Consider the following 22,800-nt stretch of genomic DNA (forward strand, 5'->3'; position numbering starts at 1 on the left):
CTCCCTTGGGGACCTCCGGCGCCCAAAATGTCGGCCCTCGGCAACCCCCCTTGGGGACCCCCGGCGCCCAAAATGTCGGCCCTCGGCAACCCCCCTTGGGGACCCCCGGCGCCCAAAATGTCGGCCCTCGGCAACCCCCCTTGGGGACCCCCGGCGCCCAAAATGTCGGCCCTCGGGAACCCCCCTTGGGGACCCCCGGCGCCCAAAATGTCGGCCCTCGGGAACCCCCCTTGGGGACCCCCGGCGCCCAAAATGTCGGCCCTCGGCAACCCCCCTTTGGGACCCCCGGCGCCCAAAATGTCGGCCCTCGGGAACCCCCCCCCCTTGGAGACCCCCGGCGCCCGAGGGCTCCCCCCTCGGCAACCCCCCCTTGGGGACCCCCGGCGCCCGAGGTGTCGCCCCTCGGCAAGCCCCCCTTGGGGACCCCCGGCGGGCATTGTTGGTGGTGGGGGCTGGAGTGCGCTGCAGTTCCCGGCCGTGTCCGCCAGGCGGCGCCAGCGAGGGAGAGGGGCCGGCCGAGGGCGGGATTCGAACCGTCGTTTGGGTAGAGGGAGCTCCGTCGGTACTGCGCTCTCTGCTGTCCGGGAGCGCCATCCCGTGTTCGTTCATGGCGCTGTTTTCCCGCACCTGCCGCAGCCGGTGCCGCGGGAGCGCGCGGGGAACATCCCGCCGCCGGTGCGGCTGCTCCAGAGGCGTTCCTGGAGCGCGGCGCCGGCACCATCGCCCGCAGCGCCGCCGCCAAGATCGTGAGTGCCGGGGCCGCGGGGCAGGGGCTGGGCTGGGCTGGGCCTCAGTGGCATTCCATGCACGGACAAATACTCTGCGTGCAGCTCGGTGGGTGCTTTCCCGTCCTGGGGGAAGGCTTTGCGGCGCCTCGTTTTATTTTGCAGGCAATACAATACAATAGGAACGCAAATACATGGGAAAAGGAAAGAAGTAAAAAAGAATAAGTCCCGCCTGGCCCCCGGAGGAATCCCGAGGCTGCCGGGACACGGTCCCGGCGGGAGCAGCGCGGGCGGCGGCGCCGAGCTCGGCTCTGCCGGGCGGGGGTCCCGGGGGGCTCCGCTCCGGCCCCAGCGACAAACAGCGCAAACTGGAGCCGAGCGAGGAAGTGGCTGAGCAGCGAGAAGCCGCAAGGTCCCAGCGCTGGAAGCCCACGTGGAGCACGAGAGACTCGGCCGTGGCAAAGGAGGCGAGTTACTGTCTGTGGAAAGTAGCCTGTGATTCTTCCTGCATCAAATACTCTCAAATATCTGCGGATTTCGGTGATTTAGAGGAGTTCTTTATTTACAGCATTGCAGTAAATGTTTCCGTAAGCGTTTCCCGTTTATATTTACCCAGAAGACTCCTTATCTACCGGCAATACAGTAGCTTTTATTGCCGTGTTTCAGAATAGCCCTGTAGGTCTCTGCAGGTGTTTGGGGTCCTCGGGGGATCCTGCAGGACCCCCTAGAACCCTGGTGGTTTCTGGGGCGTTCCTGCTGATTCCTGGGGGTCCATTGTGGTGCTGGGGGTCCCTGGAGGACTCTGGGGGTCCTTATGTGTCCAGGAGTGTCCCATGAGGGTCCCAGTGCGTGTTTGGGTTCCCTTGGGTGTTCTGGGAGTGCTGGGGGTTCCTTAAGATTTCTGGTGGTGTCCCTGGCGATCCCCTTTCTTTTGGGGCTCCCTTTGGGGTCCCTGTAGGTCTTTGGGGATCCCTTTAGTCCTGGGGATTGTTGCTGTTTTTCTGTGTCCCTGGAGGTCCCTGGGGTTCTTTGGAGTTCCCTGGGGCTCCCCTGAGTGCCACAAGTCCCTGTAAATCTCTGGGGTGTCTCTGGCGGTCCCTGTGAGTGTTGAGGGTCCTTGTCGGTCCAGAAGTGTTCCATGGGGGTCTCTGGGGGTCTTGGGTGTCCCTGGATGTTGGGGGACTTTGGGGTTCATTGGGGTCCTTGGAGGTCCTTGGGTGTCTCTTTAAGGTCCAGAGGGTCTTGGGGGGGTGGGGTGGGGGGGTGTCTCTGCAGATCGCTGGGGGGCCCTGGGTGTCCATGAAGGTGTTTGTAGTTCCCTGGGGGTCCCCTGATTGCCAGGAATCCCTGTAGAACCCTGAAGGATCCCTGGGCTCTCAGGAGATATCTGAGGGTCCCCGAGGTTGTGAGGAGTCCCTGAGGGGTCTTTGGGGTTCCTTGTGGGTCCTTGAGTATCCCATGGGGGTCCCTGGGGGTGGTGGTGTTCTCTGGGAGTCTCTTGGGGGTTCCTGGAGGTGCTGTAAAGTCTCTGTAGATCCCTGGGTGTCCCTGAGGGTCTCCTGGGTGCCGGCAGACCCTGGAGTTCCCCGGGGTTTTCTGGGGGGTCCGTGTGGATGCCTTTGCATATCTGGGAGTGTTGGACGTACTAGGGTGTTTCCGTAGGACGCTGTAGATCTCTAGAGGCCTCTTGGGGTCCCCGTAGTTTTCTTGGGGTCCCTGTGGGTGCCTTTGGGTCCCTAAAGGTGTTGGGGGGATCCTTGTGGGGGTTCTTGTAAGTCTCTGGGTATCCCTTTATTTTCTCGAGGTTTCTGGTGGTTCCCCTGGTCCCTGGAGGTCCCTTGGGCATCCCTGGAGGTCCCGGGGTCTTTGTAGTACCCTGGCCCTCCCATGAGTGCTGGGAAGACCCTGTAGATCCCAGGGTGTCCCCGGAGGTGTTTGGGGTCTCTGGCGTTCCTTGTGGATCCACGGATGTCCCATGAGGGTTCCTGGGGATGGTGGAAGTCCCTGCGGGTCTCTTGGGGGTTCCTGGAGGTGCTGAGGGTCCGGATAGATTTCTGGGGTCCCTTTAATTCTTGGGGGTCTGTGGGACTGCTCTGCGTGCTGGGTTCCCTCTGGGTCTCTGCGGGTTCTTGGGGTCCCTTTTGTTCCCTGGGGGCCCTTGTGTGTCCCTTTGGGTCCCTGGGGTTGGTGTTCCTGGGGGTCTCTTGGGTGCCGCTGTAGATGCCTGAGAGTCCCTGGGGGTCCCTTGAGAGCCGGGAGACCCTGGAGTTCCCTGGGTGTTTCTTGGGGCCCCTGTTGTTCCCTGGGGGTTCCCGTGTGTCCCTTTGGATCTCTGGGGGTGTTGGGGGTCCTTGGGGGCTCCTGTAGGACCCTTTAGGTACCTGGAGGTCTCGGGGATCTGAGTTGCATCTTCTGGACACTGCACAATCTTATAGTGAAGGAGTGAAAGGCCAATGAGGTGTTCAGTATATTAAGCTGCATTCTTTTAAACTACAAATCAGAGTTTTCCCCTTCAGTAGATGAAGAATTTAATTTTTAGTGTATACAGGGTTTTGTTGGTGTGGGGTTTTTTATTTACCCATTGTAATGTGCTTGTCAGGTACACAAAAGGTCGGGAATGAACAACACAATTGCAATGAGAAATCATTTGTAATCAACAGCTTGCACTTTACATGTCTTCGAAATTGGTCTGTGCCCCTTGCAGTGTTACAGCCTCTGACAGTGAATCACGTTAGCAGAGGAAGAAGTGCTTTGTGTGAGCTGTAGTTTCCCTCTCCCTGCAGCCTTTCCAGCAGCTTTTCTTCAGGGCCCGCTCTGTTCTGTGTGCCATCAACTCCTGTGACAGTCTGTGGGAGGGGCCGGTGCGATGCGCTCAGCACAGTCTGGCAAATGAATTTCAACCATCGGCCCTGCTGTCGATGGAGGGGGGGGGAAGTGACAAACGAAGGTTGGAGAAAGTGTCTGTGCTGTATCTCCCATACATGGGCTCTACTTGCACTGTCTTTAATATCTCAATGGTCTGCAATAGACAGGCTTTTGGGTGTAAATTTACTGTTCATCCATTGCCCTTCAGGTTGGACTCCATGACAGAAATGCACAAGGCTCATCGGCAGCAATGTGAGAAACGTCAGCAAAGCCGAGAGGACTCTGCCAAGGCAATGAAAGATTAGAAGAGTCTTTGGGGGTACTGGTGAACAGTGTAAGTTTTTGCAGGAAATGCGAGGGAATGTCCAAGACTTGCTTGAGTGTTTCAGAGAAAAGGTAAGGATGCAAAAACATTCATCTCTTAAAAAAAAAAGAGTCTCATAGTTCCTGCCAAAGAGCACATTTTCCTCTGTTTTCAAACCCTGAGAACATACTACTCTTCTAAAGGTTTGGTCATTCCAGGGTTGAAAAGAACTTCTCATCATGCTGAGCTGGTTGTCAGAAACTTCACAGTGTACGAGGTCAGTGACTTTAGATTGCCTAAAAACTTGCAGATTTTCTGTCTAGAGGACTTTGGTAGATACTCTGGCATTTCAAGTTTACTCAGATGCTGCTTTTTACTTTTGTTGGATGTCAGGTTAGCAAAAATAAGGGCTGAACTATGATCTTGTTAGTTTCTGGAATGTTTTGTGTACACAGTGACAGACTTTTGTCTTCTGTATTATTATAGACTTCCTTCTGCCAGGCGTCACTTGGTATTGCTCTGCTCTGAGGGAGAAGAGTTGTACAAGTAAAGTGGCTGTTCAGAGACACCCAGACTTGAAAATATCCTTCTTTCATGTGTATGTCCAACTCAAAAACATAATTAGTTTTTTCTCAAGATTTTCACAATGGTTGGATTACTTACTTTGTGGTAAATGTTGTAGGAGCTCCTGAATATATTACCCATTTCTGTATTTATATATATATATATTAGGCACACACAGGAGGGGTGGAATTCAGTTGGCAGTACATGGGCTGTTTCTCTGTTGTCTTCTGACTTGAATACAGTAGCACAGTAGCTTCTAAATATAGAACCTGTCGGAATGACCAAGCAGTTTAAGCTGCTGTTTGCCCAGCTCGGTGGGTGTGGGAGGGGAACAGAAAAGCATTCTGGGTGTTAATGGGGTAGATATTAATTGTCCAGTGTCCCTGGAATTGGGAGAGACCAGTCTGCAGTCCTGTAAAGTGAAGACTGTGTTGTGAACAAACCTGGGAAGTGTGAACCAGTTAGTTCATCCAAATGATTGATTAGTGTGACTAATTAGTTGCCATTGATTGTTCACTGAGGAAGCCACACTCCTGAGTCTGACAGATTTTGTATAACCAGGAAAACATATTATTAAGAAGTTGTGTAACAATTTCAGTTCGGTTTGAAGGAGGGTTTTTGGCCTACCTAGCTCCACTAGTAAATAAATCAATCCCAGCCATTTGACAGCAAATTAACGAGCCTGGTTGTTAAATTAGCAGCAGCTGCAGTTGCTTTCCTACAACATACCCTTGCTTTGCTGGTAGTTGGTTTTTAAGGATTCTACACTTGGAAACTTTCTCACCCTCCCTGTACCTCACCTGGCATTCCAGTCCGTTGAACTTGTAAGATGTGACTTCTGTCATCTCCTGCTTTTTAGGGGCATTCACAGAGTTTTGCTGTTTCAGGAGAAGGCTGTTGCTGTATTTGTCTGCACAGTGAGCTGCAAAAGCAGGAGCTGATGGGTCAGTCCAGCTGGAGCATTTCATTTATTGTGACATTATTTGGCCAGATAATGTTTGGAATTCAGTGCTTTCAGCACGACAAAGGTACCATCAGATTCAGAACCAGCAGCCCACGGGACACCACAAGGTTTTCTAAAATGGAGGTGGGAGGAGGAGGGAAAAATCAAGTGATCATTGTCAGTTTTTATTTCAATGGGATGCAGTAGGATGGTGAATTGTTGTTGTCTTTTGAGCGTAGAGCTGAATTGCCTTCAGCTGTTTGGTAAAACCTGTGCCCCTGACTGCTTCATATTTAGTGTTGCTGTTATTATTTATAATATATATAATTATAATATATACATAAGCATATAAAATGTGTATGTATACGTGTAATAATATGTGTATATATGTATGTATATATACATATATGAACACATATCTTTAAATATGGTATTTTGAAGGTGTTCTGAATATTAGAATCACTTTGCCCATTGGTGAGGCACAGCAGAGAGTGTCATGCACAGCTGTTAATGCAGAGTTGATTAACAAGCACTGGTAAGGTCAAATCCTCTGTGATATCTTTTTTTCCCCCTAACTAAGAATATGGAGCAGAAGATGCTTGCATGACTTCCTTCAGGAGCAATTACTGTGAAAATTATGCTTTCTGAGAAGGCCAGTGAGTGGTAAGGTGTTTGTGCATTTGGAATGCAGGAATGTGCAGTGGATACAGAAAGACTGAATTGTTCCGAGCCTACTTTGGCAGCACAAGTGATGAACTGTCACTTTACCTCCAAAAGCAGATTATCAAAACACACTCTGTGTCCAAGATGTGGGCTGTAGGTTAAAATTCCCCCTGTGATCTAAATGTTTAGGGAGCTTTCTGCTTTCCTCTTACACTGCTTACAGTGAAAGTGGACAAAAAACCTCTGAAAAACACTGAATTTAAGGTATTGACTAAATAAAACAGGGAATGAGGCCTGTAACTTTATAGTAGTCAGTGAAATTGTCAGCAACTCAATAACCACAGTATTGATTAAAGGCTTCTAATTCTTGTGTTTTACTTTTGAGTGGATTCATATGTCTGAATACATCACTGTTTGGGTTTTTTGTTTGACAATTAGAGAATACCACTAGGGATGCTTTGAAAAAAGTCTCATTAAACTTTTCAGTGCTAGAATTTTCTTTACATATTTAAGAGAAGCAGCTGTATTTATATGGTAAACTACAGTAAAACTGGTATTTTTTAATTATTATTTCTGTTTTCAAAATTGTCTTAAATTCTGAATATAGACGTCCAGTGCTGGCATATCTTTCTCTGTGCTTTTTTCTCCAAAAGAAAGGTGTACATGTACATATTTTAGGTTGGTGTAGAGTAGCTTCAGTTTTAGTCCCTGGAGCCCAGCTGATCCCACAAAGAGCTAATACTTCTTTCCAGCTGATATCTCCTCTGCTGTGTATATCAGTCTCAGCAAGCTGAAATGGCTCTGTAGCCATAATCTCAGAATCTTGTATTTTACTGAAGGAAGTTTGTTAATAGCTGCTGAGTTGCATGCTAAGTTACATCAGGAAACAATTCCTGATTATCTTTTGTTTTGAATAAAACTGTAATTCTGGATGGTTGGCAGCAGTGAAATCTGTGAGCTAAAAGGCTGACAGACTGTGGAGTGATGAGCATTCCTCTCAGGTAAGAGGGATATGGCCCAAGTGTTCATGCCAAAAGAACTTGCCTTTCCAAATGAAGAGATGGTGAAAAGCTCTGGTTTGCATTTGAATATTTATAATGGTCTAATTTTAACTTGTCCCAGGAAATGAATTTTTGCAACAGTGACTAGTGAACCTGCTATTTAATGGCAGGACTGTTCTAGTATTACCTATTTTTGTCAGAGTTGCTGCTAAAATTTAGTCCACAAAAAAAAAAAAGTGACAGGTCTGACCTGACTTAACCTGTGTATCATTTAAGGTTATACTTAATGCATAAGTTGCACCAATTGTATTGTTTTAGTTATAGTGATTGTCTAGAGAAACATTTGACTGATTTGAGTTCCAGTTGGCATAACATGGTTATGCAGGACTTGGTTCAATTTCAGTAATAATATTTCAGCATATGCTAATAAGAGTTAGAGCAAAACAATAGCTGCTGGTTTCAGGAGGATGGATTCATGGGTGATTTTTTCAGTGTATACAGTGGGGTTATTTTCTCATTTAAGTATAGAATACTTCTACTTTCTTGTTTAAAGATTGAGGAAACTGTGGGGTCTGAGAATTGTAAACCCTTATAGAACATGTAACGCACTTGGTAGAGAAAGCAAAAGAACTGGAAAGACTTATTGCACACTCTGAAATGGTTGTCTTGCTGTGCAGGCTCAGTCAGTCTACAGAAGTTGCTTTCAGAATGCTCTTGTTCTGGTTGACAGCTGCCAACATTAAATGCTGCACTTCCCACACTTTGGCAGTGCAGATGGTGCAGACGAGGCAAAGGAAAGAGTTTGTGCTGCTGGAGCAGCCACAGCGTTCTGCTTTGCCATAGGAGGCACCCAGAGGCTGGGCAGCCCAAGGGGTCGGTGTTACGGAGTGTGTTGTGTTTATACAGTTCCCTCTGATTCTGCTTTGCCATAGGAGGCACCCCCGAGGCTGGGCAGCCCAAGGGGTCGGTGTTACGGAGTGTGTTGTGTTTATACAGTTCCCTCTGATTCTGCTTTGCCATAGGAGGCACCCAGAGGCTGGGCAGCCCAAGGGGTCGGTGTTACGGAGTGTGTTGTGTTTATACAGTTCCCTCTGATTCTGCTTTGCCATAGGAGGCACCCAGAGGCTGGGCAGCCCAAGGGGTCGGTGTTACGGAGTGTGTTGTGTTTATACAGTTCCCTCTGATTCTGCTTTGCCATAGGAGGCACCCAGAGGCTGGGCAGCCCAAGGGGTCGGTGTTACGGAGTGTGTTGTGTTTATACAGTTCCCTCTGATTCTGCTTTGCCATAGGAGGCACCCAGAGGCTGGGCAGCCCAAGGGGTCGGTGTTACGGAGTGTGTTGTGTTTATACAGTTCCCTCTGATTCTGCTTTGCCATAGGAGGCACCCAGAGGCTGGGCAGCCCAAGGGGTCGGTGTTACGGAGTGTGTTGTGTTTATACAGTTCCCTCTGATTCTGCTTTGCCATAGGAGGCACCCAGAGGCTGGGCAGCCCAAGGGGTCGGTGTTACGGAGTGTGTTGTGTTTATACAGTTCCCTCTGATTCTGCTTTGCCATAGGAGGCACCCAGAGGCTGGGCAGCCCAAGGGGTCGGTGTTACGGAGTGTGTTGTGTTTATACAGTTCCCTCTGATTCTGCTTTGCCATAGGAGGCACCCCCGAGGCTGGGCAGCCCAAGGGGTCGGTGTTACGGAGTGCGTTGTGTTTATACAGTTCCCTCTGATTCTGCTTTGCCATAGGAGGCACCCAGAGGCTGGGCAGCCCAAGGGGTCGGTGTTACGGAGTGTGTTGTGTTTATACAGTTCCCTCTGATTCTGCTTTGCCACAGGAGGCACCCCCGAGGCTGGGCAGCCCAAGGGGTCGGTGTTACGGAGTGTGTTGTGTTTATACAGTTCCCTCTGATTCTGCTTTGCCATAGGAGGCACCCAGAGGCTGGGCAGCCCAAGGGGTCGGTGTTACGGAGTGTGTTGTGTTTATACAGTTCCCTCTGATTCTGCTTTGCCACAGGAGGCACCCCCGAGGCTGGGCAGCCCAAGGGGTCGGTGTTACGGAGTGTGTTGTGTTTATACAGTTCCCTCTGATTCTGCTTTGCCATAGGAGGCACCCAGAGGCTGGGCAGCCCAAGGGGTCGGTGTTACGGAGTGTGTTGTGTTTATACAGTTCCCTCTGATTCTGCTTTGCCACAGGAGGCACCCCCGAGGCTGGGCAGCCCAAGGGGTCGGTGTTACGGAGTGTCTTGTGTTTATACAGTTCCCTCTGATTCTGCTTTGCCACAGGAGGCACCCAGAGGCTGGGCAGCCCAAGGGGTCGGTGTTACGGAGTGTGTTGTGTTTTTACAGGTGCCTCTGATTCTGCTTTGCCACAGGAGGCACCCAGAGGCTGGGCAGCCCAAGGGGTCGGTGTTACGGAGTGTGTTGTGTTTATACAGATGCCTCTGATTGACGCCCCTGAGCCCGCCATGCACCAGCTGTACAAACACGAGCTGCCCGCCTTGTCCAAAGACGACAAGATGATGTTAAAGATGAATCTTCGGAGTTTTCAAGCCATTCAAGTCAGGCCATCTTGAAGGTTTTTATTATTCCTTAAACAACCTTGTTTACTTAGTATGATCTAATTGAAATGTAAATCTTTAACATGTGACTGTTTTAAAAGTCTCTCCTTACTCTTGGAATAGGTAGCAGCATGTTTAGATGAAAGTTCTGTAATCTGTTTTGTTTTAAACTCCAAACCACTCTAACTCTGACTTCATCTCTCCTCTCTGTTTCTCTTAACTATATTTTCTCTTTCCTAGCACTGAATGTATATGCATGGTGTCAGTGGAAATAGTGGTAGCATTTGAGCCCCCATTTTCATCTTATGTCAGGCCTTTTTTAAAAATTTATTTTAACCTCCTTGAATCTATAAATGTCATTTAATGTCTGCAGTTAACTCTGTACAAAGTCATGAAGCACTGGACTACACTTCTGTCTAATGCTCTGTTTTGTAGCCAGCATGAGTATTTCATTTCAGACACTTGACTGGTAAAGCTAAAGAACTGGAAGACTAATCAGACTAATACAAAGAGACCCTGTATAAAATGCACTTTAAGATTAGCCAAACTCCTGCTTACTGTGAGTTTCTGAATGGGTATTCTTACTGAGGAGGTTTCTTGTAGTGGTAACTCTTCAGTATGTGAAACTCGTGAGAGTTACAAATGTTAACTTGGGTGGCAATAGATGTGGTTTTAGGTAGGCCTTTTGGTAGGGCTCTGTTTAGCAGGTGGTCCTACGTAGATTAGGAGGGGCAGGTGTCACCTGACTTGAGCAACCAAAGAAATGTTTCATTCCAGGTACTGGGATATAAGTACAGTAGAGTAGGAGGAGTTCTCCCAGGCCCTCCTGGCTGCTGGTCTGGGACAGATGTGTTGTGTTGCTGTCCTGGGCCAGCCCCAGCACCACCTGCTGCTGGGATCTCAGGAGAGTGAAATGTTTGTGCTTCATTTTCTCCCTGCTTGGGTCTGTCCCTCGGGGGATTGAGTTCTCTTGGGTGATTTGTAGCTAGAATGGTGGGATTTCTGTGTTCAACTGGGAGTGGGGAGTTACTGTTTGTTTCTGACTTGTGTAGATGTGTGTTATATTGTAGTTTACTTTTAATTTTCTCTTTTCTGTATAAATACATAAACTTGTTTTAAGTTTCCATTTTTTCCCCTTTTCTCAGTGGGGCGAGGTATATTCTGACTCGGTGTTGGGCAGTTGGCATTTTGCCAGCTCAACCTACCACAGTTTCCCAGATGAGGTTTTATTCAGTACATTAAAAATAAAGAAGACAGGTAAAATATCCTAGTAATTGGAGCCCTCCTTATGCTTTGGAGAGCTTCCCATTTTTAAAAATGGCTTTCTTGTCTGCCCTATTTGCTGATGTAAAATCCTATAATAGAAGCCATTTCCTATTCTGTCACAGTGGGTCCAGAAATGAAATCTTGGTAATACCATTAGCTAGAATTTACCAAGGATGATAAAGTGTTGGGGTGGCAGAGTTGGTTGTTCCTTTACCAGAGTGGTTTGCAGGCACATTCTTTGAGGCCTGTATGTGAAACCCCAGAAATCATGTGCAGGCCTTGCAGTTTTACCGTGAAAGTGCTGTTGTGAGAACTAGAAACTGAATGTACTAGAAATGTTGTTCCTAGAAGCTTCGATTGGATTCTTTTAGACTGAAATTTAATGGGGGTGTGGGAATAGTTTCATGGCCAGGGTTGGGCTTTACAGACAGCTCTTACATAGTATGTGGTAGTTTTGAGAAGGCTCTCAGTAGTTTTGGTATAGAATTGGAACACTGACATAGATGGTCATTAGTACCTGTAATGATGAATTGGTAAATAGATTTAGTCAGAACATGTGAATTTACTCCTGAAGTTTGGATAGGCTGTTTTTTAAATGTTAATGTGTCAGTGGGTGGACTTGAGCACTGGCTGGCATTCCATCCAGTGTTTAAAATTTACCTGGGAAGAAGGAACTGGAAACACTCTTGCCAGCTGGCTGCTGATTTAACTGTGTTTTCTATAACCAGGGACATCTGGAAAGATAACCACAGCTTGAAGAGGAGCGAAGATGATTTATCTTCCTGTAGACTTTCATGTGTTTTAAACTTCAGGCAATCTAAAGCATATGAACTTAGAAACTCAATGAAACTCTGAAATGTTGTGTTCTTACTCCAGTCACTCTTCCCTGCCTTTCTGTTAATTTTCTTTTCAAAAGATGCATGGTGAATATGTAAGGAGAACTTTTTGTCTTAGAAGAGTCAATCTAAGCAATTTCCATTAAAACTGTTTACTTTTGTGTAATTTGGCACTGTTGTGAGATGGACAAGAGTGAGGTCTGGTGAAAACTATTTGACATTTAAGGGGAAGTTTTCCCAAACTCCACTGCTTTCTGTTTTAACATCTGCACTTGATGAATTCAGGCTTCTGTTTTTTTTTTTTTTTTGAAAACTTTGACTTTTTACTTCAATTTACACTTAGCTTAAAAGTAGGTAACAGGCTCTTATGAAACTGCCTCCAGCACATTTATGGAATCACGAGTAGGCATTTTAATTTTCATCGATGTAATTTTACAGGTAAAGCACTGATGGCACCAAATCTTGATCCTTTTGGGCGAGACAGAGCGACCTATCAAGAACAAGGCAAGCATCGAACTGCAGAAAGAGAGGCTGGAAGGTAAGAGGATGAGATTTCTTGTCCTTTGAGGAGTCTTTGCCTGCTTACATGATGATACAACTGTCCTGTGTGACATACTGACACTTCTGCTGGTATGCTGGGCAGAGGTGTTCTTATACATCCCAACTTACCATGCAAGTGTACAAAACAAGGCACAATTGCAGGATACTGGTTTAATATCACTAAAATAAGCTTACCTGGTCTCTGCTGGTTTATTTTCCTTCTATTGTTTGAGGCAGCAATGGAGTGGAGTATTTGAGGTGGTGACATAGTGTCAGTTCTTTCAGCCTGACTTTCCTTGAATTAAAAGCTAGGACAAGCTTGGGTGCGTGCGTTCATTGTTTAGGTGGGAAGAAAGAAGTGAGAGCTGGTTTATCTTTTTCAGAGCTCGCTGTAGACAAGCAAGAGAGCAAACTGGGAAGATGGCAGATCACCTTGAAGGCCTTTCCAGCGATGATGAGGAAACGTCAACAGATATCACAAACTTCAACTTGGAGCGAGGTTAGAAAAGCTACTTAGGCTTTATCATGAAGTGGTTCGGGTTGGAAGAAACCTTAAAGCTTCTCTAGTTCCAAACCCCTGCCATGGGCAGGGACACCTCCCACTATCCCAGATTGTTCCAAGTCGCATCCAAACTGACCTTGGACACTTCCAGCAGTGAGTCAGCCACAGCTTCTCTGGGCACCTGTGCCAGGGCCTCCCACCCTCACAGGGAAGAATTTGTTCCCAGTATCCCATCTAACCCTGCTCGCTGTCAGTGAGAAGCCATTTCCCCTTGTCCTGTCACTACATGCTCTTCTAAATAGTCTGTATCCATCTTTCTTGTGGACTCCCTTCAGGTACTGTAAGGCCACAGTTAGGTCAGCCTGAAGCCTTCTCTTCTCCAGACTGAGCAATCCCAATTCTCACAGCCTTACAGAACAAAATACCGAGTCTTTGGCAGGAAAAAAAAGAATAAGATTCAAATGTAATCCTGTCTCTATATGTCATCATATTTTAGAGAAAGTTTAGGAGCTGTTCATTCCTGAGACTGAAGTGTGACCAGAACAGTCTCTTTCACCAGCTTGGTGCAGCTTGCAGCCAACTGAATGCTCCATTTTAGTGTGATTCTTTTTATTTAATGTAGATGTTATTTCACTGGTAGGCAGTAGTCTCTGGGACCTTCAGTAAGTCTTCCTTCTAGTGTGTAACAAGGTTTATTGTTCTTGAAATGCCTGTTTGTGTTGCCTGGGAAATTTTGAAAACTTTAGTGCTTTAGAAACTTTTTTTGGTTACTTGGAAGTATTTTGTGGAGTTTTGCATGAGATTCTAGCAATGCAATGACAGAAATTTTGTAGAGTCTTGTTACAGCCTGGCAAAGTTTGCTGATGATAGAAAACAATGTTGAATACAAACATTGCAGAAAAATCTTGTGGCACAATTACCATTCTCTTTGATTAAAGAGTTTAACCAGATTAGAAGAAAGGAGGAGGAGGAGAGCAGCAAGCATCAGATACATAGAATTTCTTGTGTTGCATTTGAGGAGGGACTGAGCAGTTCTGATTGCTTCAAGGCGAAGAATATGAGATGATATGAGTACTGGGGATCATAAAATTAAGTGATAGGAGAGGTTTAAAATAAAAAGGTCACTTCCCACAGAGAAGGTAATAAATGTCAAAGTCATTGCTGTAGGTAGCTGTAGAGACTGAAAATATGAACAGATTAGAAAGCAGTTAGATGAACTGTCTAGTTGTCAGCTCCTTTGGAAGTGCAGTTTTCACCTCTTTAGTTGCTGGCTGATTTACTGAAATTGTGGGTGCAGGGAGAGCTTCTTGATAAACAGAGCAACTGTTTAGAGTTGTTAGGTGCTATAATTATCTTTGCTAAATTAAATTATCTAGATTAAAACTCAGTGTGGCTAAATTCCTCTTGGTAATTTGGCACTTCCATGTGTGCAAAAGCGTTTTGTAGGAGTTTCTTCAGTTTCTCAGTAGGTACAGTATTTTTAAAACCTTTTGTTAATCATTCATAATGGTCATGTTAGTCCAGAAACAGCAGTGAGCTCTGTGGAACAGAGGGGTGCACTTGGGACCTGCCAGCTTTATATTTATTGTCTTTTCTTGATCCCAGTATGAACAGTGTGGTTATATGACAAAGTCTCCTGTTCCCTCAGCTCTTTCTCTACCTGCCGTGTGTACCAGTTGTGTTCGTTATGTACAGGTTGCTGCTGTAACTGAACAACTGTTGCTGCAGCAAATATGACTGATCAAAATGAAACTAACCCTGGGAAGTAGAAAAGATGAAAGGAAAATTATATGTAGAGAAAAAGGTCTGGACCGTAAATCAGAACTGTAAATAAAAGAAAAACAGTAAAGAAGGTGCTAAGGGATTATGATCATTGCCCAGTGCTAACAGGCATGTTCTGGGCAGGAGTTTAGCACGGTGTCTGCTCTGTCTGAGCTGCCATTTCCGTTGTCTTATCTGAGATGCCTTCCTGTGTTTGCATTTGGCTCATCAAAGATGTAAGATAATTTGGATTAGAAGGGACCTGGAGATGAGCTGTTCAAAGCTCCCATGCACGAGGCCAGCATGGAAGTTCAGTCCACTCTGAATACAGAACAATTCATCATCACTCGGGCATCTGGTAAATGAAGATCATTTAATGAAGTATTTGAAGTAAGACAGTCTGTTGGAGAGTACTCATGTGCTCATGGTTCTATTGCTTTGTGTATTTGAGGCAGAAGTAACAACTTTTAAAGGTGGTGTTTTTTGGTTTGGTTTATAGGAGTTAGCTTATGTCAGGGAGCATCAAAGAATGTCTTGAAAGAGGTATTACAGGAAATAAGTAATTAACTTCTTGCTTCTTTTCTCCCCTGCCAGATCGTATATTGAAAGAATCCAGCAAAGTTTTTGATGATGTTTTGGAAAGCTTTTACTCAATTGATTGTATTAAGTCACAGTTTGAAGCTTGGTGCTCCAAGTACTTTGCTTCTTATAAGGATGCTTATGTTGGCCTCTGCTTACCAAAGCTGTTAACCCTTTAATCAGACTTAAGCTGCTTATCTGGACTCCTCTGGAGGTGAGGTCCTCTTCAGGTAGCTTCTGCTGAAGGTGTGTTCTTGGGCTGAAGTTTAAAACAGGCACCTCTCTTGGGGCAGAGCTTTTGTGGAGTTTGTGGACTTCCAGCAGGCCAGAGTTCAATTCAGCACATACCACTGTCAGCCAGAAAGGTCCAACAACATAAATAAATGTGTCCTGGCCCATGGCAGTGAGTTGGAACTAGGTGATCTTTAAGATCCCTTCCAACCTGAAGCGTTCTGTGGTTCTGTGGAAATGCATTTAGGCTCTACAATACTTCAGAGAAAATTGTGACTAGATATGCTGTGTCTTCAGAAGTTGAACTAAGAAGCCTGTTCTTATGTTGAGTTGCAACCGAAGTCTCTAGGTTATATATCTTCCTTTCTGTCACCTTGTCAGGACCCGCTCCTGGGAAGGGAGACAGGGGTAACCTGGATCACAACATTTTAAAGATAAAGAACATGCAAACAACCCAAAAGAAAAATAACCAGCATAACTTTTCAGTCTTGCTGTTACTTCATGTTCTCAAAGGACAATGAGAACCAGTCATAGCAGCTGTAGAAGCCTTTATCGGTTTCATTTTTTCTGCTGGCAGACGTCTGCAAAAAAGGACACATCTGGCCGCTGTGGACTGGTTAAACAGGTTTGTGGTGGGGCTGAGGGGACCCCAGTGTTGGACTGCTGGGGGCAGCTGCCCTCAGGGGGTGATTGATGCTATTCAGTTTCTGATTCACGGTCCTTACAGCTGTATTTTGACTATGTTCTCTGAATGGCCTTGCTTAAATTCTGTTAGTTCTTCAGAGGGATACAGGGGTTTGTTAACCTCTACCGGTCTGGGGTATTCCAAATTGATGTAATTCACAATTTTTCATTGCAAGCTTTTAATTTTTTTCTTCCTCATTTTGTAATGTTGAAGCAACAGATTTATTTTCTTTTCCCCCGAACTGCTTCACGTTCATCAGTCGACTGTGGGAGTTCTTTTCCTAATTGCTCCTGTAATTCCTTTATCTGCACCTTAAAAGGGCTCGAGCACTGCAGGGATGGCCCCAACTGCCCATCAGGGGTATAATGCAAAAGTCAAAAGCCCGCAAAGTTTCTTAGAATGCATAAATCATTAACCGTTTCAGTCTCTGACACCCCTGCACCTTCGTGCCCTGTGGAACTCTGGCTGGCAATATCCCAGTCTCCCTCCTAGTCTGCATTACCCAGTTACCAGGTGGGGAGCAAGGGAAAAGCAGACATTGCTGCAGCCCAGTATCCTGGCCCATGTTCGTTCTGCAGCCTGCATGTTGTGCTTACATGAGCTGCCACCAGGACAAACAGTTCAGGTACCTTTTGACTCCTGCTCTCTTCTTTTTTTTTTTTTTCAGAAGTGTTTTCTTAACTACTAAGAGAAATTTTTTAAAAGGGAGTTTTCTGTCACCTCTGCTCTGATTGCAGAGGGAGGGAAGCGTGAGTCCTCTTCAGAGGGAATCCAGAGTATTTAATTAATTTGTTAATTTATTATGATTTACTTCATTAATCAAACCAGGGAACATCTGAAATATGTCCTCATTAAATTTAAAACCGTTTCTGCACATTGTCCCTTCTGCCTTGTCATTTCTCAGTGAGTTTCCAGGCTGACAAAAGAAAACTCAGGTTAGTTAGAGACATGGTACAGAATTCTCAAGTCTAACTGTGTTCCCTCCTGACTGTTGCTGGTCCTGGTAAGCACTTTGTTAAGTTAGAAAAAATACAAGGTGCTCATAAAGAGATGTTTTGAATCCAGAAAGTATAATTTTGTAGTTCTGCACAATTGAACTGTAATTCCCACTTGTACCCTGATCTCTGGGGTTTTCTTTTTGGTGTAAGTACAAGTTAAAATCTGTGGGGCAACAACTGTGAAAACAATCAGGTTTCTGCTATTTTAGGTTTTCATTCTATCGGTGACTGTGGGCTAAGAGAGTGAATTGGTTCATCTGGTTGAGTGTTTTAGAGTTTGTTTTGTGAGTGTATGATCCTTGCATACGTGTTGCTTCTTGTATGTGTTGACTCAAATCTCTTTTTAGGTATCGAACTCAAATTCTCTTATTAGGGCAAGTGTCGAGATTTTGAAACAATGTTGTGGTTTGAATCCTTTGCTGTTTTACGGCTGTGAAGAGCAGGAGCAAGTGAAAGATGATGCTGATATTTCACTGTTGCCTACCATTGTAGAGCGAGTTGTTCTTCCTAAATTAACAGGTATAGGTTTGGAAAATGGTGGGGAAGGGGTTGTGGAATCTCGTGCTTGTTTGTGCTTTCAGATTTTACTGTTTTGTAAATAAATGAATGATCAATACCTGTATTTGAGTATGTTCAAGGGGGGGTAATTCTTTACTCTCTTACAGTGATTTCAGAAAATATCTGGGATCCTTTTTCTACCACACAGACATGTAGAGTGGTGGCAATTGTACAGAAACCAGTAGGTGGATACCCCTCAGTGGTGAATGCAGAAAACAAAAACACACAAGTGAGTTGGTTTTTTCCATAATTTAAGGAATTTGAATATATTTTTACTATACTTAATGCTGGAAAACAGAGGAAGAAAGAGAAGTTTTCGGTTTATTTGATGCTCGGCAGCTTGGTTGTGAACAGTCAAGTATGGTGATAGATTAAGAGAAGGAACTCAGTGAAACCTCCCCAAAATAGATACTGGAGATAAAAAGATACACCAAATGTAAGACTTGTTGGTCTCCAGTTTTGCTTTAAGGGTCTGCTACAAATACTGTGTTTTCTTTCTTAAGATCTCTGCAATCTTTTCAAATGCAGTGCCTGGAAATTGGGTAGTTTTACTTTGCCTTCTGTGAGTGCAGCAACTGATGTTAAGAGTTCAGGCTTTAATGGAACCTGTCAAAGTTCAGATGTTTTCATTATTACAGGCTTCTTCCTTTAAGACTGGATGGGTGCTTAAATATGTGTGCCCTTACTGTTGGGCTCACAAATGTTCTTTATTGTTTTAAAAATCAATTTCCGATTTTTAACTACTAAGCAGTGCCTTGGACATCTAAAAATAAAATGATCTGTTTCAGATGCTTTTGAAGGCATTATTGCTAAGAATGAGGAGAACACTAGATGCTGATGTATTCATGCCCTTCTATCCAAAAAAGTAAGTTGACTTTCAACTATGGTGTTAGATTTTCCTTAGCAAGTTGCTGCCTTCTGTCCACAGTTAACAGGGTTTTTCCCAGTGTGGTTCAGTGCCTGGATACAGGACATCTTTTTGTTATCCTCCTGGTAGAATTTAGCAAAGACAAGAAGGATGGAAGGGAGTATTTATGGAAATGAATTGTGTGCTGGAAACCAGCAAATTGCAGACAGAGATGTGGTCTTGGTTGCTCATTAAGAAATCTCTTTACTTTGCAGCATCTTAGAAAACAAGAACTCGGGTCCATATTTGTTTTTCCAACGTCAGTTTTGGTCCTCTGGTAAGGTGAGTAAATACATCTGGTAAATGGTCTGAGACAGTGTAGCAATAAAATACTTCTCAAATTTGTGGAAAAGGGTAGATGGAAGCTGCTGTAATCTCTAAATGAGGATCCTTAGTCTTTGGTAATGCACTGTGAGGGAGACTGTATTCTGAATAGGTTTGCAAGATATTTAAAATATTAAATATTTTTAAATGTTTGATGTGTTTGATCAACTTTCTGGTTTCAGTAAGTCTTGAAATGCCTATTTTCAGTTATTAGGAAACTTTCTCCAGTGGTATGGGATCCTTTCAAATCAAACTCTCCAGGAGCTGTCCATAGATGGGCTGCTGAACAGGCACATTCTTATGGCTTTTCAAAACTCAGAGTATGGAGAGGACAGCATGAAGAAGGCTCAAAGTGTAAGTAAAATCAAACAATGTTTAAAATCACAGATTGCAATTAAAGGAAAATGTGGTTAAAACTTGAAGTTGCCTATGAAATCTCGGGTTTGGTATTTCAAAAGTTGTAGTGTCAGTGAAAAAGAGATTTTGTATTTTTTAACACACAAACTAAAGAAAGAAACTTCTCTGGCTTATACCTGTATTTCGTGTAGGTATTTTGTGGGTTTCAGTGTCACACTGCTTGGATTTTGGATACTTTTTTGGTAGTTTTCTCATTTTTTCACTCAGTTGGGTCTTGTCACCTCAATCTCAGCTGGCAGATTTCCCCAATCATGTTACATGGTTTGTAAGAATTTTCTTACATTGTATTTAACTTTCTTTTCCTGTTCTGCCTGGGTAATTGCTTGCTTTCCTAACAGTGGTTCAGTAATCTAAGAGGAGACAAGACTATTTCCCAGCTAGAAAACTCCTGTAGATACCTTGCTCACCTGGCTGATACAATTTACAGACACAGCATTGGTTGCTCTGATGTAGAGAAGAGAAATGCAAGGTAATTACCTTGAGTTAAAGCAATTGCAGTTCTTGTCATTTGTTTTATTTTGCCTGTACATGCAAACATGAGTAACTGTCTCCATCCTGTGGAGTGTCTTTGGAAACTTCTTTAAAAGGAGACTTCCAAAATGTTACCGTGTGGTACATGGGGATATTTTTAAAGTGTCTGGACACAGCACCTCCTGGAAATACTGAAACACTGATGATACCTGTTGTACCACTGCTCAGTGTCACAGACTCTTATGGGGGTTTGTAAAATGGAAGGAGAGGGACTTTTTATATGGGCAGATCATGTCCACTCAAGGGGCAATGGTTCTAAACTGCAAGAGGAGATATTTAGGTTGGATTTTAGGAAGACATTCTTCCCTGTGAGGGTGGTGAGGCACTGGCACAGGTTGCCCAGGGAAGCTGTGGCTGCCCCATCCTTTTAAGTGTCCAAGGTCAGGTTGGATGGGGCTCGAAGCAACCTGGGCTATGGAAGGTGTCCCTTCCAAACAAAACCACCTTTTATTCTGCCAAATTTTGCAGCTACTGCATGTGGACTATTTCACCCTGTGAGCCCTGCTGATTCCTGCATAATGGCTTCTGAATTGCAAACTGTCTTTCCTATACAGTACAAACCTTCTGATTTCATTTACACAACCAGCTGGATGAACTTTTTGGCCTTAGATCCAAGAGTCACTTTGCTTGAGTCCCATAATCAGCTTAATTAGAAGTTCAGATTAGACACATCACTGCTGGCCTGTAATGGTTTGGCAACAGCAACAGCACAGGAATAAAGAATCTTCCAGTCTTGTTATACTCTTGTGTATCAGTGTAGCAATTTGTGTGTGAAGTTCATTGAAATTTTTGAACTCTCTCTTTTGGTAGTCTGTGTCTAGGTTTGAAAGAACCTTTTTTACCAGGTGTAAGTACAAACTTGGTAAAAGTTTGTATTGGGAGAGAAACATGCAGTTAGCCTTATTTTCATGGGAAGTTCTAATTTAATTTCTGTCTTCTGTCCTGCCTTTTCCCAGCATTAAACAAATCTGCTGCTGTTGCCCTAATTAAGCAACTCTAATAAATCTGAGGCAGGAATATTTATGATATGGCTTTCATGACGTAGCCTTCTGTTGGGATATTAATCCATGTCATTGATTGTTCTACCCCTTTACTGACTTCTCCTCCCTCCTTTTAGGGAGCACATCAGGCAGGTCATAAAGCTCCTGGCGAGTACCCGAGCCCTGGATCACGCCGAGACAGTTGCAAATGATCACAACGTGAAAGAGGTAAAGATTTTAATAGAGGGAAAAGAGACTTTTCCCACAACTCATTTTGAGCTTTAAAACCATTCCTGATGTGTAATTTATGTACATATGTAAAGTTTCTTAAACTGTATAGTATTGATCTTTGTTTCAATACGAAGTGCATTCTTATAGACAGCACCCTGAAAAATAAAAATCATTGACTTCATTTAAAACAAAAATGGAATCCCAAGATTTTCATCTTTCCAGAAGCCACCTTTTTCTCCAAGTTTCTCAAAATCTTGTTTACAAGAGTACTTTGTGCCCATGCTCAGTAGTCCTGTACTGCTGTTAATTGCTCCATGGTTACATGGCATGTGTACAATATACTTTGTGTAATACACTGTATGCATTTATTTATAACATCATGTTGCTTTCACACTGGGTATAAAGATGTATTGTTGCAATAAGCTTTTCATTTGCTAAAAATTACTTATTTTGACAATAAAATGATCGTACTGTTGGTCAAAGGAACTGGTAAAACATTCAACTGTGTGAAAATTGTGAGCTCAAAAGTACACACATTGGAATGGAACCTGACCTTTAAGAAGCAGCTGGGCTGCACTCCAAGTGGAGCAGGTAAAAGTGGTTTGCATTCAGAATATCAACTCAGAAGACTGTTTTTCAAAAGGGAACTCCAAACTCAATGCTGAATTATTTTAATACAGTCAAAGAATGAGAACTTGTGCTGATGGTGCACGTGTAGACGGCAGCACTTCCTGAAGTCCAGACACGTAAGTTGCTCAAATCCACTTTGTGTCCCATTTTGGGGTGGGGGGGTTGTGGTGGTTTTCAGGGTTTTGTTGGTTGGTTTTCTAATGTAATCCATGGAACCTGCTTCTTCAGATTAGTGTGGCTAAAGATGTCAAGAAGAATGAAGGTGAAAAAAGCTTGGAAGTACTTATATTTTAGTAAATATTCAAATGTTACACTTCCCACTAAATACCATATAAGAATGTTCTTTTAAAAAAACAAGGATCAAAGGTAAATGTAAAGAAACAAGAAAACATTTTTTAAAAATCTGTTGATTTATATCAGAACAGTAGTGACTTGGTCTTGGGGTCCAAGGCATGGGGCAGCTGTAACAGCCTTGGGTTAAGAACTATTTCCGTTTGTGCCCTAATTATTTTTAGGGGAACTGTTGCAATTTGCATAATGAGTGCCATTTATGCTCATGTGATGGTTTAAATGAGGATGTAAAAACATTTCACGTGTAACATGCACAGTTCCTTTGGACAGCGGACAGTGTTTTTTCTGAACTCTTGGGATTGATGGAGTACGCTCAGAAATGCCTGCTCTGAAAAGTTGTTTCAATAAACTCATCTGGTGAAGGAGTTGTTGGGGCTGCAACTCGGGAAGCTTTGTTCCTTTAGGAAGGGAGCAAAGGCAATTCCGTGGGTGCCGGCCGACTTTGCACATGTCAGCCCAAAAAGCTGCTGGTGCTGGCAGCAAACAGTCTGTGTGGGGGAGGTAAAGGCCGGGCGGCTCCTGCCTGGCACTGCTTGTGGCAGCAATTCATGGGCATGTTCTATTCTGAAGGTCGCGTTTGAATTTTGGAGGTGGGCTCCAGGAAGAAAAGGACTTTATTTTTATTTGGAAATGTCAAAAACAGGATTTTGCTGAAGCTAAAGCAACTAGACCAAGGTAGGAATAGAGTTTTGGGGGAATTTCGGAGCTTTCCTGCCATTCCATTTGGTTTTGGGAAGTTTCATAGCCGGGAGGAGAGGCAGGGATGATGAGTGCCAGGTGTACAGAGGCTCACAAAAGAACTCGTTAGTTTTTAAGCACTGGGCAAAGACCTCAATGTGCGTTCATTGTTCATTGTCTTAT

At 44.5% G+C, this 22,800-nt stretch overlaps 1 protein-coding gene and 1 long non-coding RNA gene across 2 annotated transcripts; both read left to right on the forward strand.

Annotated features, from left to right (window-relative positions):
• Positions 1-814: 814 nt before the first annotated feature.
• On the forward strand, positions 815-21,483 carry LOC139677828 (PAX3- and PAX7-binding protein 1-like). The gene is given in 16 exon segments (XM_071568148.1): positions 815-1,192; positions 3,799-4,171; positions 4,381-4,492; positions 9,490-9,629; positions 12,153-12,252; positions 12,638-12,753; positions 15,112-15,261; positions 15,264-15,310; positions 17,384-17,425; positions 17,427-17,529; positions 17,676-17,797; positions 18,357-18,433; positions 18,691-18,757; positions 19,007-19,153; positions 19,555-19,685; positions 20,865-21,483. Coding segments are annotated over 12 exon segments (1,239 nt in total). The 5' UTR covers positions 815-1,192; positions 3,799-4,171; positions 4,381-4,492; positions 9,490-9,629; positions 12,153-12,163; the 3' UTR covers positions 21,013-21,483.
• A 6-nt stretch (positions 21,484-21,489) lies between these two features.
• On the forward strand, positions 21,490-22,574 carry LOC139677841 (uncharacterized). The gene is made up of 3 exons (XR_011698933.1): positions 21,490-21,549; positions 21,639-21,704; positions 22,510-22,574. It is a non-coding gene; the product is annotated as an uncharacterized lncRNA (long non-coding RNA).
• Positions 22,575-22,800: the final 226 nt, after the last annotated feature.

This window comes from Pithys albifrons, chromosome 1, assembly GCF_047495875.1.
Source record: "Pithys albifrons albifrons isolate INPA30051 chromosome 1, PitAlb_v1, whole genome shotgun sequence".
Classification (NCBI taxonomy): domain Eukaryota; kingdom Metazoa; phylum Chordata; class Aves; order Passeriformes; family Thamnophilidae; genus Pithys; species Pithys albifrons.